Here is a 16,546-nt window from a genome sequence, read left to right on the forward strand (position 1 = left end):
AACATTTAAGAAAATACAGTGACTGGCCTGAAGGTGCACTAAACTGTTAATTATCAATAACTTTAAATGTGATTTTCTTCTTCGTTGTTAGAGATGCAATGCCAGAGACCGGTTAGCAAGGGGGTAAGCTTCGCTTCAGAGCTCGAATCTCCTATGGCACCATTTTGATGCTACAAAGCGATCACCCGACGTTAGCATTCCATTGACTGCCATTCATTTTGACGTGACTTTGACAGCGAATAACTTTACATCTGAAGCGTTTAAAGACTTTATTTGTCCATTGTTTATTTCTAAAGAAACACGACAATGTATAAAAGGCTCCATTACCTTGTACCTCACGTTATGGCTCCCTAGTAAACGTTTTTGTAAAAACTTACTGCCGCATAGTAGTGGAATTACCGTATAGTACAGGAGAAGCTCGCAGGCAGTTTGGACTTACATTAGCTGTTTAAGTGTAATTACTAATGTTAACTATCATTTTAGTGATCAATAATTAGCCTGTGCCTATGTTATCTCCTTACATATACCTACGCTCTCCGTCTCTGCAAGATTGGGAATGATTGAGATTTCTCTTGGCACAGCTACCAGAAGACTTCCAACTTTCAGACACGTTGCTCAGGTCACATTTACGTCGTCTCTCTCAGTTGGAGGCTGCGCAGTAACGCTCAGCGCTCACCGGAAAAGTGCTTCTAAAGGCCTTCACTGGTCTCCGTCCAGAGCAACGGGATCTGTTGGTCCATTCTTATATACAGTCTATGTTTAGTAGAGGATCTTTGGCAAAGCTTATATTTCCTGTTTCTATGACATTTTATTTTGTTGCTCCTGATTGGCCAACAGAGGGCGGTGCATCACTTGTTCTCAACAGAATGTTCCAGAGTCTGTTTCAATATTTACTTGTACAGCTGATGGTTAAGTGTTATCTTTCTATCTAGGAGCAGTTTTATATTTTAGTCCATTACATTGAATAAAGTGTATGCCAGATATTGTTGCTTTTCTCTTTTTTTTCTCGAAAATGTCAGCACGTGTTAATCATCTAAGAGAAGGAACAACCTTATTCAGGATGTTGTAACATGTTTAATCCAGATGAGACAGAAGCAGATCTGGTCTTCAATTCAATTCAATGAACTTTATTTATCCATCAGGAAGTTCATTTGTGCAGAGCATCAGTGCATGTCCAATCCATATACCCAACAACACAACACAGTTCACATTCACACAGTCACAAGGGCGTAACTTTGGGTTCAAATTTGGGGGGATTGAGATGTCCCCTTTGAGCAAAACTGAAATTTTGAGCACTTAATGTTCTGCATTCTGGTGAATTTTTCTGCATCAATTTATGGTGCAAATGTCTTCATTTATGTAATGAAAATTATGATAGATTTTTGGTTGCACTGGCCAGTTTTGATTATTGGGGGGAGGGGGGTTGTAACCCCCCATCCCCTCTGTATATGATGCCTATGTACAGTCACAAGGTTCACAGTTTGCTATGTACAGTTCACATACTCAGTAACACAGCACAATATACCACACACATCACATACCTGCAGTCCAGCAGTCAAAAGGTAAAAAACTTGCAAAGCACAACACACAAAGAATGAAGAATAGGCAATACATTTTTTTTTTTAGATATGTATAGGCTATATAAATTAATGAATAAATAGATAAGCTATTCATGAGTTTATAACTGATAGATGCAGGCACAAAACTCAACATGGCTCTCTTACCCCAATTTTCTATTCAGCTTGTCTTTGCTGCGTTCCGGCTACGCTGTGGTTTTGTTCCGTCCTCCACAACGTGTCATACCACACCGGGAGCGTCTCAGAAGCGGAGCGTCTTGCTGCCTGACTCACAGATTATATTGTGTCTACTTTATACTTTACAGAACAATCAGGTGTTTATTAAGGTAGTATCTACCTTCTACTCCAGGCACTCCTGCATTTAATCTCCATGTCTTCTCTTTTCTGGCATTGTCTTTATAAAAAAGATTTGTGATGGCTATTATGTTTTTCCACCTCCCCCAAGTGGAATCTCTCGTCGGGGGGGGGACTTATCTAGCATTGACTTGAATGGCTGTGATTGCTCGCGGGGGCACGCAGTGCATCCAGAACGCAGCGCAAAGGTGTCCAGTGGAAATAGGGGTTAGTCCTGAATGAGAGTGACCTGTGTCTCTGACCTGAGGGTAGAAAACTGTGCAGTGTGGGGGTGGTGTCTGAGGCTATCTGTGTTCCTTTAGTACTTCTGTTGTGATCAGTTATTGCTGTTTCTGTCCGTTTTGTTTATTTTACTGCTCATTGATATGACTTTGTTTAGTGGGTTACAATGGATGTTTGATAGTGACCCAAAACAGGCTGATATATTCAGTGTGTTCGCTGCTTTTAGAGTTTAGATGTTCCCTCATGTTCACATGGGTTTTCTCTCACAGTCCAAACACGTGCAGGTCAGGTTAATGTGTTTGTGTGTTGAATCTGTTTCTTTCTGCCTTTCACGCATTGCATGCTGGGATAAGCTCCTATAAACAGACATAAGCAGGTACAGGGGAGGAGTGATGGATGTTTGTTCTCAGTGAGATGAATAATGAACTTGAAAAGTAGAATTTTATGTTTGTCAAATGGGTCTTCAATCTCAGCAGATAGAATTTATCAAATCTATTTGATTATGATAAAAGTTACTGTCTGTTGATGAAAGGTTGGTGGCAGCACACAGTGTGGGTTAACACCATTAAAGGAGAAGAATTGAGACATTAGCTGCTAACCAAAGAACAACTCTTTCATAACTTCAAAGCAGAACTAAAAACCACACACTTTTCTGAGAAATTAGTACACTGTAAACTTTATCATTTCCCTATCAGCCTTCACACAGGCTCTGTTGTTTTAAAAAGGTAAATGTTTCTTATCTGCTGGTGAGATACTGTAAGCATCTCATCTTTTGTATAGTTTTAATATTATTTTTCATAATACATGATGCTTTTAAAGCATGACAACACATTGGCAGCAAATACTTTTGAAATGGCAAAATTCACAGCCCTGATATAATCAAACATTTGTGTATCAAGACTTATTTTAGGCAACTAGAGTCTGTACGTTTCTATGATGGAGATCAGTGAGCTGTGATGAAAAAAACAAACAATGGATCTGCAAAAAGAAGGCTTTATCTGTTTAAACACTGCAGTCAGACTCTGCATGATAATATCAAGTGGCTATCAAACTATGAAGACTTTCAAAGCTGTTGGTGTCTGAAAGAACAGACACTTGGATTAAATGTATAAGTGCAATTAGATTATATAATCAAAGATGAGACAGAAGCAGATCTGGCCTCAGTGTGTTCGCTGCATTTAGAGTTTACATGTTCCCTCTGCCTTTCACGCAGTGCATTCTGGGATACGCTCCTGTAAACTGACATGAGTAATAGGGGATGAGTGATGGATGTTTATTCTCAGTATGATGAACAATGAACTTATTGATGTTCATTCATTAATATTGCTTGTGAATATGCAATATGTGTAATTTATGACTAGTAATCAGGTCATTGATTAGATAAGACTTAGATAGTGATCTTACATTGAGCAGTGAAGTTTTTATGGTTTTAGTTACAGTACAGATATAAGATATACATAACAAATAGAAGGCTTGATTAGTTAACAGAGCATGTTAAGTACTAAAGAAAACACTGTGTATGGTTTGGAAGATCATATTCAGCCAGTCATGATTGCAAAAACCTTTCTCAACCAAAAACAGAAGTTGTTCTTATCAGACTAACAGATGGCCTGTAACCATGGCGGAGGAGGAAGTTAACTACGCTTCGGTTGTATTCAAAAGTAACAAACATCCTCCAACCCAAGGTAAGTTTAGTATTTTTTTTTTTAAATACAGTTTATCAATAATAGATATCTTGGAACTTATGCTGTTGCTATGGATCAGATGCTGTATCTTTGTTCATGTGATCATATGCAATGTTGATTACTTGTGCTGGTATTTTCTTCACTAATAATGGATAGAAAATACAGTTCTGATCAGAATAGTAAATCCAAATAGCTGCATAATTTTGGTGGTATGGGTAGAATAGAGTCTAACTATTTAGGATCTGATATGGAATTGTATTTAATTTTTTTTACTATAATCAAGAAAAATAGTGTCTAACAGTGTATCAACATCTATTTTTTCTGCTTAGAGCACGTTTTGGTATGATAGTGTCTTAAGTATATTTTGGGTCCAATAGTCCTACACCATTATATGGGGTTTCTAATAAGGCAACAATTTAGGTATATGGTGTGTAATTATGGCATAACTGTGTTTGTTTACTATCCAATGAAGAACATAATGGGTGGTGATGGCACAGTGGATATGACACATGCCTTTGGTGTGGGAGATCTGGGTTCAGTTCACATAGCGATACATCAACCAATGTGTCCCTGAGCAAGACACTTAACCCATAGTTCCTCCAGAAGTGTGCGACCTCTGACATTTATCACATATAAATATTGTAAGTCACTTTGGATAAAAGCGTCAGCTAAATGACATGTAATGTAATATTTGTAGTTTTATAATAACTATGTCTATAACGTATGTCTTATTAAATAAACCAAGTAAACACATGCAATTCTAATCATGCACAATGTTCAACTGTTAAGATTGACTCTGTCCTCAAACTTGAATCCTTCTACCAACTAATCCACTGGAATGGCCCATTTCCATTTCATTTCAATGTAGTTTAACTGCAGTTATTGTGTTTGCTTGGCGACTTTTGGACCCATCGTTTAGTTTTTTAGCTTGATCTCGTTAGCTACAGCTAGAGCTTTCTAAAGATTCCTTCGGTGTCTTCGTAGCCCTTCTAGAAGTTTAGAAATCCGGCCGGGAAGACAGTGATTTTTCGGAGATTTTGCACAATAATTCCAGAGTGATAAATCCACAATTGAACAGTTATTTACTTTATTCAGTCATCTTTTTGTACCAAAAACGATGTATTTGTATTAGCTGGGTGCTATCTTGGATAGTAATGCCTTGACTGACAGCTGGCTCGACCAATCACATTAAGTCATTTGGGGGATCGAGTTTACTCAGCCAATAGAGAGGCCTTATAGGAGGGCCTTATTTACTGTGTGTGTGTGTGTGTGTGTGTGTGTGTGTGTGTGTGTGTGTGTGTGTGTGTGTGTGTGTGTGTGTGTGTCTATTGGAATGCAGAGGATCAGCAGAGGCAGATAGATAAAGAGACGGTTTTAAAGTGTTTTAAGTATTTCCCCTTAAAAGGCAGAGTTTCCCCTTTTTGTCTGGGAAGTGTGAGACACTTTCAACATCTGTGGTTTTAGCTGACAGTTCCCTGTGTGAAAAAAATGTTATGACTTATGAAACATACTACATTATAGGACAAAAGCACGGAGCCCCTATAGTCTCAAAGAATCTGGGACACTGTTTCAGGATATGGATAGACTGTGAGTGTTGGCTCTGTAACCTGAAAGTGTAACCTGAAGCTGTAAGCTGTGGATAAAAAGTGGGAGTAAACAGACTCAACTTGACTCCCTGTGACGATTTTCGTCGCCTCAACAACGCCACGACCCCCGACCGATACCCAGTTCCACATATTCAGGATTTCTTTGCTCACTTGGCAGGGACCAGCCGTTTTTCCAAGCTGGACATGATGCGTGGATACCATGGGCCATGCCCAAGACAGCGGTAATCATGCCGTTTGGACTTCCTGAGTTTCTGAGGATGCCGTTTGGCCTTAAGGGGGCACAAAATATTACTTACGGCGTTTAGGGCCTCCGTATCAGCAATCCTCGTCAGGAGGGATTTTTTGTTACTTTGACATGAACAAATAAGCCTTTCAAGTCTTTATTTCACCACTACACTAATTTACTATGAGATTGTCCTTCAACCTTTCAGCTAGAAAGGAGGAGGAAACTGTGTACGATGAAGTGAAGGTGCAAAGCGAAACAAACAAACCAACCGCTGACACAAATGGTAAGTTGTTAATGTAAAATAATTTTATAATATTTTTACTACTATTACTTACTTGGCAATAAATCCTTTTCTGATTCACAGCAGGAGTTTTGCTCGACAAGAAAGGAAACAACAGACGTGGCCAGTATCAGCAGCTGGCCTGTTGTTTGGGGATTCTTTGTGTCATTCTGCTGTTGGGTATCATAGCAGTCGTCGTCTACCACCGTAAGTATACTGAACAGGCAGTCCATGCATGAACTCACACTTAGACATGAGACAAACCTTAAAGAATAACAGTATTAGTTATCATCTGTAACCAATATTTGATATCAGTCATGAATTTGCCACATTCAGAATGAGACAGAAGCCCCAATGAGAAAATACACACATGCATTGTATGAATAAAAGGAATTAAAGGTTAAGGTTTAAAACGAACACTGGAGTGTTTGGTCTGATAGTCCGATTGGTTTGGGGCGGTGTAAAAGCTCATCTGGACTCTGGTGTGGATCAAACAACCAAACTCTGGCCCACCAGTTTGAGATATTCTCTACAATATGCGAGCAACCGCCTCAATTATGTGACGTGTGTTTACAGTGTTTGGTGCGTTTGACAAAGTGCAGTGTGCAGGGGCGGATTGGCCATCTGGCAACTCTGGTCTAGAGATGGGCCGACCGACCCAGTCAGAAGTTAACTCAAATTGGGACATTCAGTCAAAATCAAGCACGTCACCTTCAAACGGGATCTCCGTTTACAGGGTTCAGGCTGTACCGGACTCTCCCGGTGATCATGCTGCTCTGGGGGACCAGTTTTGGGCAAGTTACTTCCAAAATGTAATACATTATAGATTACTAGTTCCTGTCATTTGAGAGTAATTAGTTATATTACAATATTAGTGTCTCTGAATTGTAATGCGTTACACTACTTTTGCATTACTTTTGAGTTACTTTCACCAAAATAACAGGGGAAGTTTGATTTGGCAGCTAGCTTGTGAATTTCACCACCGGATCAATGAAGTCTCCTCTTTATCCACTTTAATACATCATAGATTATTCATATTTTGTATAATTAATATAAATATGCAAAGTAACTAAAGCTATACAAAATAGATAAGTAAAACATATAATAGGCAAGTAGGAGAAAATGAAAATACTCAAAAGTATGGCATTGTTGTAAAATGTTTGTTTATAGTACTTCAATAAGAAATTAATGTTGTTTTGGTTAAAACACTCTAAAGGAAATGTTCAATTATAGTGTGATTAAAACTCACTATTAACATTATTTACAGTACTTGATTTACAGCTGATTTGTGAAAAGGTAGCCTACACAACCTTATTTAATTTAGTTTTACTGCGAACCATCACAGGAAGTGCTTTTATTTTGAAGTAGGCTACACAGAAGTTGTCTGTTGTGTAGCCTACTCTTGCTAGCTTACTGAGATGCAACATGTCCGTCAGGCTCAAGTTGTTCACTTTCTTATTTGTAAAACTGCAACATATTGAACAGTAAATGGTCACAGTAAAAAACAAGCGTTTTTGGTCGTCATTCGAAGCCATTCTACTACAGGCAGAGTTATTCTCCATGGCTGATAAAAATGCAATGATATTTACGTGTAGCAAGCCTCAACATTAATTCCCGACATGTTTATATCTGTCAGCCGCTGACGTACCGTCACCTGTTGGGACATACATGCTGTCCGTACCGTCACCTGTTGGGACATACATGCTGTCCGTACTGTCTCTGGTTCTGGCTCTGACCACGGGAACAGAAACAGGACAGCTCACTTCAACGCAGCGTAATAACTCCTGAAAATAATATCCATCTCGCAAATGTATTTGTCTCTGCAGTCATCTCAACCATCGAATACAGCGACAGGAAAATAATACGGCTTTTTTTTTTTCCTGTGAAGAAATGTGTTGCGGTGTTGGTGAATTCTTAAAAAAACCAATGCACCACTAAATGTTGCGTTAAAATGCGTTGTAACTCGCGTTACTGAGATTGTAACGAGTATAATATTACCGAAATTTAATTAGTAATGCGTTATATTACTGCGTTACAGCAAAAAGGAATACATTTCTGTAATTGCGTTACTTTTGTAACGCGTTACTCCCAACACTGTGGGGGACCGGCTGCAGCAGCGAGAAGCCGCTGCTGATGGGCAGAGAGCTTCGCCGGAGCTCTGAATGCTGTCTTTCCGCAGTGCTGTCTGACGGCATCAGTATTCAATTGACAGTTTCATTACCGGTTAAAAACGTCTTGTTGTTGCGTTAAATAGTAGTCTAATTCAGTGTTTTGGTACAGTTGGTTTTAACACCTGATGCAAAGTGTAGGCCTATAGGAGTACACATGACAACCCTGAACAAGCAGCATCGTTCTGCTCCGTCTTTCTGCTGTGCCCCATTCACGTAGTGTTTAGTTTTACACTATGTAGGTTAAACTCTGCAATTAATCCACGTCTTCACAACGTTTTGTATCCATAACATGATTGTGTTACAATTTAGCAGTAAAGCAGTAGCCTCTGTAAGTCAATCCTACATTTTTCAACTTGGGAGCAAAACGTGCTCCTTGAGAAAATAAAAGTTACCATAAAGCTCTGTTCATGCTAATTAAACAACTGGACTTTGGGGTCAAATGTTGTTGTATCCGGCCCATGTTCCAGATGTGAAAGCCCCCTTACTGGACTACTGAATATAATAATATTCCATTATATTTTGTATTTTGAATTGTTATTTTGTGATTTCCGTGCCATAAATATAGACGTTTTTACCATATATTGGTGCCCAAAAATGTATCAGAATGCAGGAATTTAAGTCTTTTACCCTCAACATTTCCTAGGGGAGACCAGACCCCCCGATTTATGTGTTCCCCCAAAGGCCAATTCTGAGCAAGGAAAAACCCTTTAGTATAATCACAGACAGCCATAACAACATATTTAAATTGCAGAGTTAGAGAGTTAAAACAGATGAAAAGATGGAGAACCAGACAGACAGTACAGTGTCAACAGAGAGAAACATGGACAATCAAACAGACAGTGACAACAAAGAACAACATACTGTAGAGAATGACATTGACAGCATACAAACGGCATAAACAGACAGACAGTATGTGTACATTCGTTATAAAAGTGTGCTCTTTAAAAAGTAGTAAGCATTGTTTGTCAGTTACTTACATTAAATGTTTAAAACTCTGTTACATAAGGTACTGCTTATATAATTTCACCATCTGTACACAAATGTAATTAGTGAATGCACGTGTCTGTGGGTGGGGCTGCATGGTAATGTGGGCTGGTGTGACTACAGTGCCAGAGCTGAATTTTGGTCCCAGTCCGCCCCCGGCAGTGTGAAAGCAAACCGAACCAAATGAAAAATGCAACAATGTTGCAACTTCAGCCATGAATCACACCGAGTCCACGAACTATAGGTGTGATAGCGCCCTAAGTCAAGTGATGATCTATGTTTTCTCTTCAACAAATCCCATGATCAGACCCAAACCAACAATGAATGTGTCCACAAACAAGTATACAGTGTGTGTATCAAAGTCACATATATCTTTTGTAATGGAGCTCTCTGACACAGTGAGCCACACTGTAGCACTGGGTGACGTGTTCCTTCATAACAATAAAGATGGCCACTGTAGCTTTTGAGTCAATCCCACATCAGCGTCCACACCACATACAGAGGTTGGTTTGAGTCTTTTCAAGGGATTTGTTGAAATATTCTTAAAGGTGAGACAGGCAGGAAATAGCTTCAAAAAGTGGAGAAATTACAAATCCAAAAATTGCATTATCACTATGATTAAGAAGTTAATTTTCAATTTGCAGTTGCTACATTAAGTAATGAAAGTGACCTGATGGCTGCCAATCATAACTGTCACGTGCAGAGAGAGACTGGTGGACCCAAATGCAGAGAGCAGGCGAGGAGTAATGAGCACGAGGATTTATTAAACACAAAAAGCCGAACAAACCAAAGGCGGTCCAAAAATGGAGCAGGCAGATAAAACTGAACAGGCTATGACGTGCTGACAGAAACAACACCAGACACAAAACACGCAACATCAAACAATGATCCGACACCAGACAAAGAACAGCACAGGAACTAAATACATCAGGTAATGAACACTAACAACGGACAGGTGATACAAACAGGTGGAACACATCAGGGCGGGGCAGAACAATCAAACAGGCGGGAAAACAGAAAACAGGAAGTAAATTAGACAAGACAAGACAGACAAGACAGACTACAAAATAAAACAGGAAACCAAATACCAAAACCCTGACAGTACCCCCCCCCAAGGGACAGATCCCAGATGTCCCAAAAACAGAACAAAAGACAACCCAGGGAGGGCGGAGGGGGACCGGAGGAGGGCCAAACAGGTTAACAAACCAGTCAAGCGGGGCTAGGGAATGGAGAGGCCACTCGGGACAGGGCACAGAAGGGGCCACTCGGGACAGGGAACAGGATGGCCCCGGGACAGGGACAGAGAGGCCTCGGCAACAGGGGACAGAGAGTCACTGGGGCACAGGAAACAGAGAGTCACTGGGGCACAGGAAACAGAGAGGCCTCGGCAACAGGGGGCAGAGAGGCCTCGGCAACAGGGGACAGAGAGTCACTACGAAGGCAGAAACCTTCAGGCGGCCTGCGACGAAGGCAGAATCCCTCTGGCCATCGGCGACGAAGGCAGAATCCCTCTGGCGGCCTGCGACGGAGGCAGAAACCTTCTGGCCACCGGCGACGAAGGCAGAATCTTTCAGGTGGCCGTACTGGACGTCGAGGGCACTCAGGCGGCCAGGCAGGACGTCGAGGGCAGCGCCCCTCCGGGGGCCTTGCAGGTCGGCCGAGGCGGAGCCCCTTGGGAGGCTGCGCAGGTGAAGGGGCAGCTGGGCCGGAGTCAGGCGGCGGGTCAGCTGGACTGGAGTCTGGCGGCGGGTCAGCTGGACTGGAGTCTGGCGGCGGGTCAGCTGGACTGGAGTCTGGCGGCGGGTCAGCTGGACTGGAGTCTGGCGGCCAGGCAACCGGGGCAGAGGTTGACTGGGGTGCCAACAGGGCACGAGGGGCAGGAGTGGGCCTGACCGCCGACAGGGCACGAGGGACAGGAGTGGGCCTGACCGCCGACAGGACACAAGGGACAGGAGTGGGCCTGACCGCCGACAGGACACAAGGGGCAGGAGTGGGCCTGACCGCCGACAGGACACAAGGGGCAGGAGTGGGCCTGACCGCCGACAGGACACGAGCGGCAGGAGTGGGCCTGACCACCACGGGCAAAGTCTCAGGGGGGCAGAACGAAGGCAAAGTCCTAGGGGTGGTCTCAAGGGCGGTCTCAGGGAAGGTCACAGGGGTGCCGGGGACCGGCAAAGTCTCAGGGGCAGTCTCTGGGGCGCCGGAGACCGGCAAGGCCTCTGGCTTGCCCGTAGACGTAGACTCTGGGAGAGCTGTCGACGACGTAGACTCTGGGAGGTCTGTCGACGACGTAGACTCTGGGAGGTCTGTCGACGACGTAGACTCTGGACGACTGCACGTCAGCGGCGGTTCTGGGCGGCTGCACGTCAGCGGAGGTTCTAGAAGGCTGCACGTCAGCGGAGATTCTGAGAGGCTGCACGTCAGCGGAGATTCTGAGAGGCTGCACGTCAGCGGAGATTCTGAGAGGCTGCACGTCAGCGGAGATTCTGGGAGGCTGCACGTCAGCGGAGATTCTGGGAGGCTGCACGTCAGCGGAGATTCTGGGAGGCTGCACGTCAGCGGAGATTCTGGGAGGCTGCACGTCAGCGGAGATTCTGGGAGGCTGCTAACCAGCAGGGGATCTATGAGGCTGCTAGCCAGCCGGGAATTAGGGATGCTGCGAACCAGCTGGGGATCTAAGAGGCTGCTAGCCAGCCGGAGTTCAGAGATGCTGCTAGCCAGCCGAAGCTCAGGGCGGCTGCTAGCCAGCCGGGACTCAGGGAAGCTGCTAGCCAGCCGGGAATCAGGGGTGCTGCTAACCAGCTGGGGATCAAAAAGGCTGCTAGCCAGTCGGGGTTCAGGGAAGCTGCTAGCCAGCCAGGGATCAGGGATGCTGCTAACCAGCTGGGGATCTAAGAGGCTGCTAGCCAGCCGGGGTTCGGAGAAGCTGCTAGCCAGCCGAAGCTTGGGGCGGCTGCTAGCCAGCCGGGATTCTGGAAAGCTGCTAGTCAGCCAGGGATCAAGGATAACGGACCGCCTAGGGACACTAGGAAACTCGGGAACTCTAGGAAACTCGGGGACACTAGGAAACTCGGGGACACTAGGAAACTCTAGGAAACTCTCGGGAACGCTAGGAAGCTCGGGGACACTAGGAAGGCTGCTAGCCATCCTAAATTCAGGGGGGCTGCTAGCCAGTCTGGGATCTGGGAGAGTGCTAGCTAGCCTGGACTCAGGGGGGTTGCTAACTAGCCTGGGCTCAGGAAGGCTACTAGCTAGCCGGGGTTCAGAGAGGCTGCTAGCCAGCCGGGGCTCAGGAAGGCTGCTAGCTAGCTGGGGCTCAGGAAGGCTACTAGCTAGCCGGGGATCAGGGAGGTTGCTAGCTAGCCAGGAATCAGGAAAGTTGCTAGCTAGCCGGAGTTCAGGGATGTTGCTAGCGAGCCAGGAGTCAGGGAAGTTGCTAGCTAGCCTGGAGTCAGGAGAGCTGCTAGCTAGCAGGGAATAAGGGGAGTTGCTAGCTAGCCGGGGTTCAGGGAAGTTGCTAGCTAGCCAGGAATCAGGAAAGTTGCTAGCTAGCCCAGAGTCAGGAGAGATGCTAGCTAGCAGGGAATGAGGGGAGTTGCTAGCTAGCTGTGGCTCAGGAAGGTTGCTAGCTAGCTGGGGCTCAGGGAAGTTGCTAGCTAGCCGGGGTTCAGGGAAGTTGCTAGCTAGCCTGGAGTCAGGAGAGCTGCTAGCTAGCAGGGAAAGAGGGGAGTTGCTAGCTAGCTGTGGCTCAGGGAAGTTGCTTGTTAGCCGGGGTTCAGGGAAGTAGCTAGCTAGCCTGGAGTCAGGAAAGCTGCACGCCAGCTCAGAGTCAGGAGAGCTGCACGCCAGCTCGGAGTCAGGAGAGCTGCACGCCAGCTCGGAGTCAGGAGAGCTGCCCGTCAGCCCGGAGTCAGGAGAGCTGCACGCCAGCTCGGAGTCAGGAGAGCTGCACGCCAGCTCGGAGTCAGGAGAGCTGCACGCCAGCTCGGAGTCAGGAGAGCTGCTAGTCCGCCCGGGATCAGGAGAGCTGCACGTCAACCCAGGGTCAGGAGAGCTGCACGCCAGCCCGGGAACAGAAGGGTTGCACGTCAGCTCGGGAACAGAAGGGTTGCACGTGAGTTCAGCCTCAGAAACACCGGTCAGCTCAGGCTCAGAAACACCGGTCAGCTCAGGCTCAGGTACACAGGTCAGCTCAGGCTCAGGTACACAGGTCAGCTTACGCTCAGGTACACAGGTTAGCGCAGGCTCAGGTCCACAGGTTAGCTCAGGCTCAGAAACACAGGCCAGCTCAGGCTCAGGAACACAGGTCAGCTTAAGCTCAGAAACACAGGTCTGCTGAGGCTCAGGACAAAACACAGGCATGGAGACGGGGAGGCGAAACTCCCGTGCTGTGGCCTGCCAACGCACCTCCATAAGGTGCCTAGCGAAGGCGGGGTCCTCTTCATGAAGGGAGCGGTAAAACTCGATCAACAGTAGTTTGAATTCTGCTGGGTCCATAGTTGGTCGGATCATTCTGTCATGGTTAGCGAGGATGGTGGACCCAAATGCAGAGAGCAGGCGAGAAGTAATGAGCACGAGGATTTATTAAACACAAAAAGCTGAACAAACCAAAGGCGGTCCAAAAAATGGAGCAGGCAGATAAAACTGAACAGGCTATGACGTGCTGACAGAAACAACACCAGACACAAAACACGCAACATCAAACAATGATCCGACACCAGACAAAGAACAGCACAGGAACTAAATACATCAGGTAATGAACACTAACAACGGACAGGTGATACAAACAGGTGGAACACATCAGGGCGGGGCAGAACAATCAAACAGGCGGGAAAACAGAAAACAGGAAGTAAATTAGACAAGACAAGACAGACAAGACAGACTACAAAATAAAACAGGAAACCAAATACCAAAACCCTGACAATAACCTGACAAACCTCAACAACAATCTCATCTTATTCAATAAACACTTGAGGAGGGTCAACAACAATCTGACAGTCCAGTTGAGCAACCTGACACAAAACTATACTGTCTTAGAAAGCAAGATCACAAACCTGACTGCAGTAAACCAGAACCTGGCAACACGAAACCAGGAGCTGGAGACACAGAGGAACAACGTAACAGAAGAGTTGAACAACTTGAAGACAAACTGTAATAAAGGTAATGTTCAGATCCCATTAATTAGGTTGAAAAATAATCAATAATAATATTAATATCATATTGCAGTAATGTTGTTTATTGGTTGGTCTCTGTTGTTTCAGTGAGACAGTGTAAACCTTGTCAGAATGGCTGGAAACGCACAGAGTCTAACTGCTATGCGTATAATAACGCTGAACCTCCTAATCAGAAAACCTGGGAAGAAGCTCAACAAGACTGCAGAGGAAAGAGTTCAGATTTGGCTGTTGTACATAGTCAAGACGAACAGGTAATGAGAAAACTGTGGACATTTTTATGACACAATTATTACATTGAAATGTATTATTGTTGGTCTGAACACACTGAGTCTCTAAATAAAATCATATTGTGTTTATTTAAGTACAGTGTTTAAATATCTGATAACTGTTTCTCTCTTCAGACTGCTCTCAATAAATACAGCGTGGGTAGTTCAGGAACTAATGGATACTGGTTTGGCCTGAGAGCTGAAGGTGGGAGATGGAAGTGGATTGATGGAAGTAATCTGACTGAAAGGTAAGAGACACATTCCTAAACACTCTGAATCATAAAATCTATCAGCCTTGATCTAAACATCATGTTCTTCCCTCAGCTACTGGACACCACAACCTCCTCCTACTGCTACTGATGGTCAGTGTGGAATGTCTGTCCAGAACGTAGGATGGAGATCAGTGAACTGTACTGAGAAAAAACAATGGATCTGCGAAATGAAGGATTGATCTCTTTAAACACTGCAGTCAGACTCTGCATGATAATATCAACTGGCTTATAAATATCAAACTGTAAAGTCTTCTACTTCACAATTTAAATGTTTTTTTTTTGTTTGTTTTTCTAATAAAAAGGAACAGGGGTTTTATTTTTTATTAAAAAAAAACAAATTCAATATTTACAGTGAATTATTTTGTAAAGCCGTTTGTGTGTCTCAGAATAAAAACAGACACTTAGATTTGAATACATTTAGATATTTGATTATATAGGTATGCTAATGTAAGTCTGTGAAACATACAGTGACTAGACTGAAGGGGCACTGTTATCATTGATACCTGTTGAATGAGCTTTTGTTCTGCTTTGTTAGAGATGTGATGATTATAATTTGTATATCAGCAGATTGATGACAGGGACAGACAGACTGCTCAGTCTCCTGTTTCCTATGTATCATTAACATATATTGTTGCTACTCATTGGCCAAAATGGGGGCACTGCATCACTTGTTCTCAACAGAATGTCCTCAGAGCTTTTTTCTTCAGCATGTTAGGAATATTAAAGTGTAAAATGTTTTCTATTTATCTATCTAGAAGCAAATTCATGTTTTATTACATTGAATAAAAACGTTGTGACACATTGTTGTTGTTTTTGTCTTTTTCTTACATAACGCTGATTGAAACTATTTTCACTAATGTAGAACAAACAACATAATTCAGGAAGTTGGAGCCTATTGAACAGGATGTGTGAGACAAGCAGATTGAAAGAAAAAATGACAATCACAACCATGAATTGAATAAAATAGGGCACAACCTCAAATCAGAGCATCACAGTGGAGCAGACGGCCTCCTAACAGCTCTCATACAGGACTGCAGCAGGACTTTAAACATTTGTTCAGGATGAACAGAAAACCACAGGAGGAAATTGGTACTTTAAAATATTCTAATGTTTATGTGTGTGCATGTAAAACATTATCTAATGTGTCTTTATATGTAACAGGATGTTGTCTCCATTCTTTGTGTGTTTTGTAATGTTAGATGCTTCTGATGCTTGACAACAGCACCAACGGGTTTTAAAATGTCCCAATTCATTTCATATTGCATCTTTTGCATTATGATTCTTTTCACTCTACTGAACATATTGGGAATGATGAGATTTAATGTATTTGTGTCAGTCAACTAAAGAAGAAGCTGCTTATTTATCAAAGACTTATTTGGGAAAAAGCAAATAGTATATTTTAAAAAGGGGGATTTTATTTTGGCTAATGTATATAATATTGAGACAATATCAAACATGTATGCCAGTATATTGTCTATATTTGTGTGTGATGTTGATCTTTCAGAAGAAATGGAGGAAGAAGCTGACTATGTTAATGCTCCAGTATGTACTGTGGATAAAGTGGCAGCCCCTCCAGGTACATTTCACACATTTAACATCTTAAAATAGAAGATAAAGGCTCTCTCGCGTCACATCATTATGAACAGGTAAGGAAGTGGTCTTGAAGAGGATTCTTTTTTTTCTGTCTCAGTCTTGACTGTCTCTCAGTTGGACTCAGTCTCGACTACT

At 43.5% G+C, this 16,546-nt stretch overlaps 2 protein-coding genes across 3 annotated transcripts in view; both read left to right on the forward strand.

Moving 5' to 3' along the window:
• Window positions 1-15,619, forward strand: part of LOC116064743 (CD209 antigen-like protein C) — a 98,966-nt gene extending 83,347 nt beyond the window's left edge. The window contains exons 1-7 of one of the 2 annotated variants that reach the window (XM_031318985.2): window positions 3,770-3,838; window positions 5,877-5,954; window positions 6,036-6,158; window positions 14,144-14,266; window positions 14,368-14,531; window positions 14,682-14,794; window positions 14,871-15,619. In XM_031318985.2, coding sequence (XP_031174845.1) covers window positions 3,772-3,838; window positions 5,877-5,954; window positions 6,036-6,158; window positions 14,144-14,266; window positions 14,368-14,531; window positions 14,682-14,794; window positions 14,871-14,997 — 795 coding nt within the window. In that variant the 5' untranslated portion in view covers window positions 3,770-3,771 and the 3' untranslated portion in view covers window positions 14,998-15,619. Of the gene's footprint in view, window positions 1-3,769; window positions 3,839-5,876; window positions 5,955-6,035; window positions 6,159-14,143; window positions 14,267-14,367; window positions 14,532-14,681; window positions 14,795-14,870 lie in introns of those variants that run through there. The other variant, XM_036006036.1, reaches the window with a different exon arrangement.
• The window catches only part of LOC118496018 (CD209 antigen-like protein C), a 331,629-nt gene that overhangs the window by 194,069 nt on the left and 121,014 nt on the right, over window positions 1-16,546 (forward strand). The gene's annotated exons all lie outside the window — the stretch shown is intronic.

The sequence above is a fragment of the Sander lucioperca genome, chromosome 10 (genome assembly GCF_008315115.2).
Source record: "Sander lucioperca isolate FBNREF2018 chromosome 10, SLUC_FBN_1.2, whole genome shotgun sequence".
Classification (NCBI taxonomy): domain Eukaryota; kingdom Metazoa; phylum Chordata; class Actinopteri; order Perciformes; family Percidae; genus Sander; species Sander lucioperca.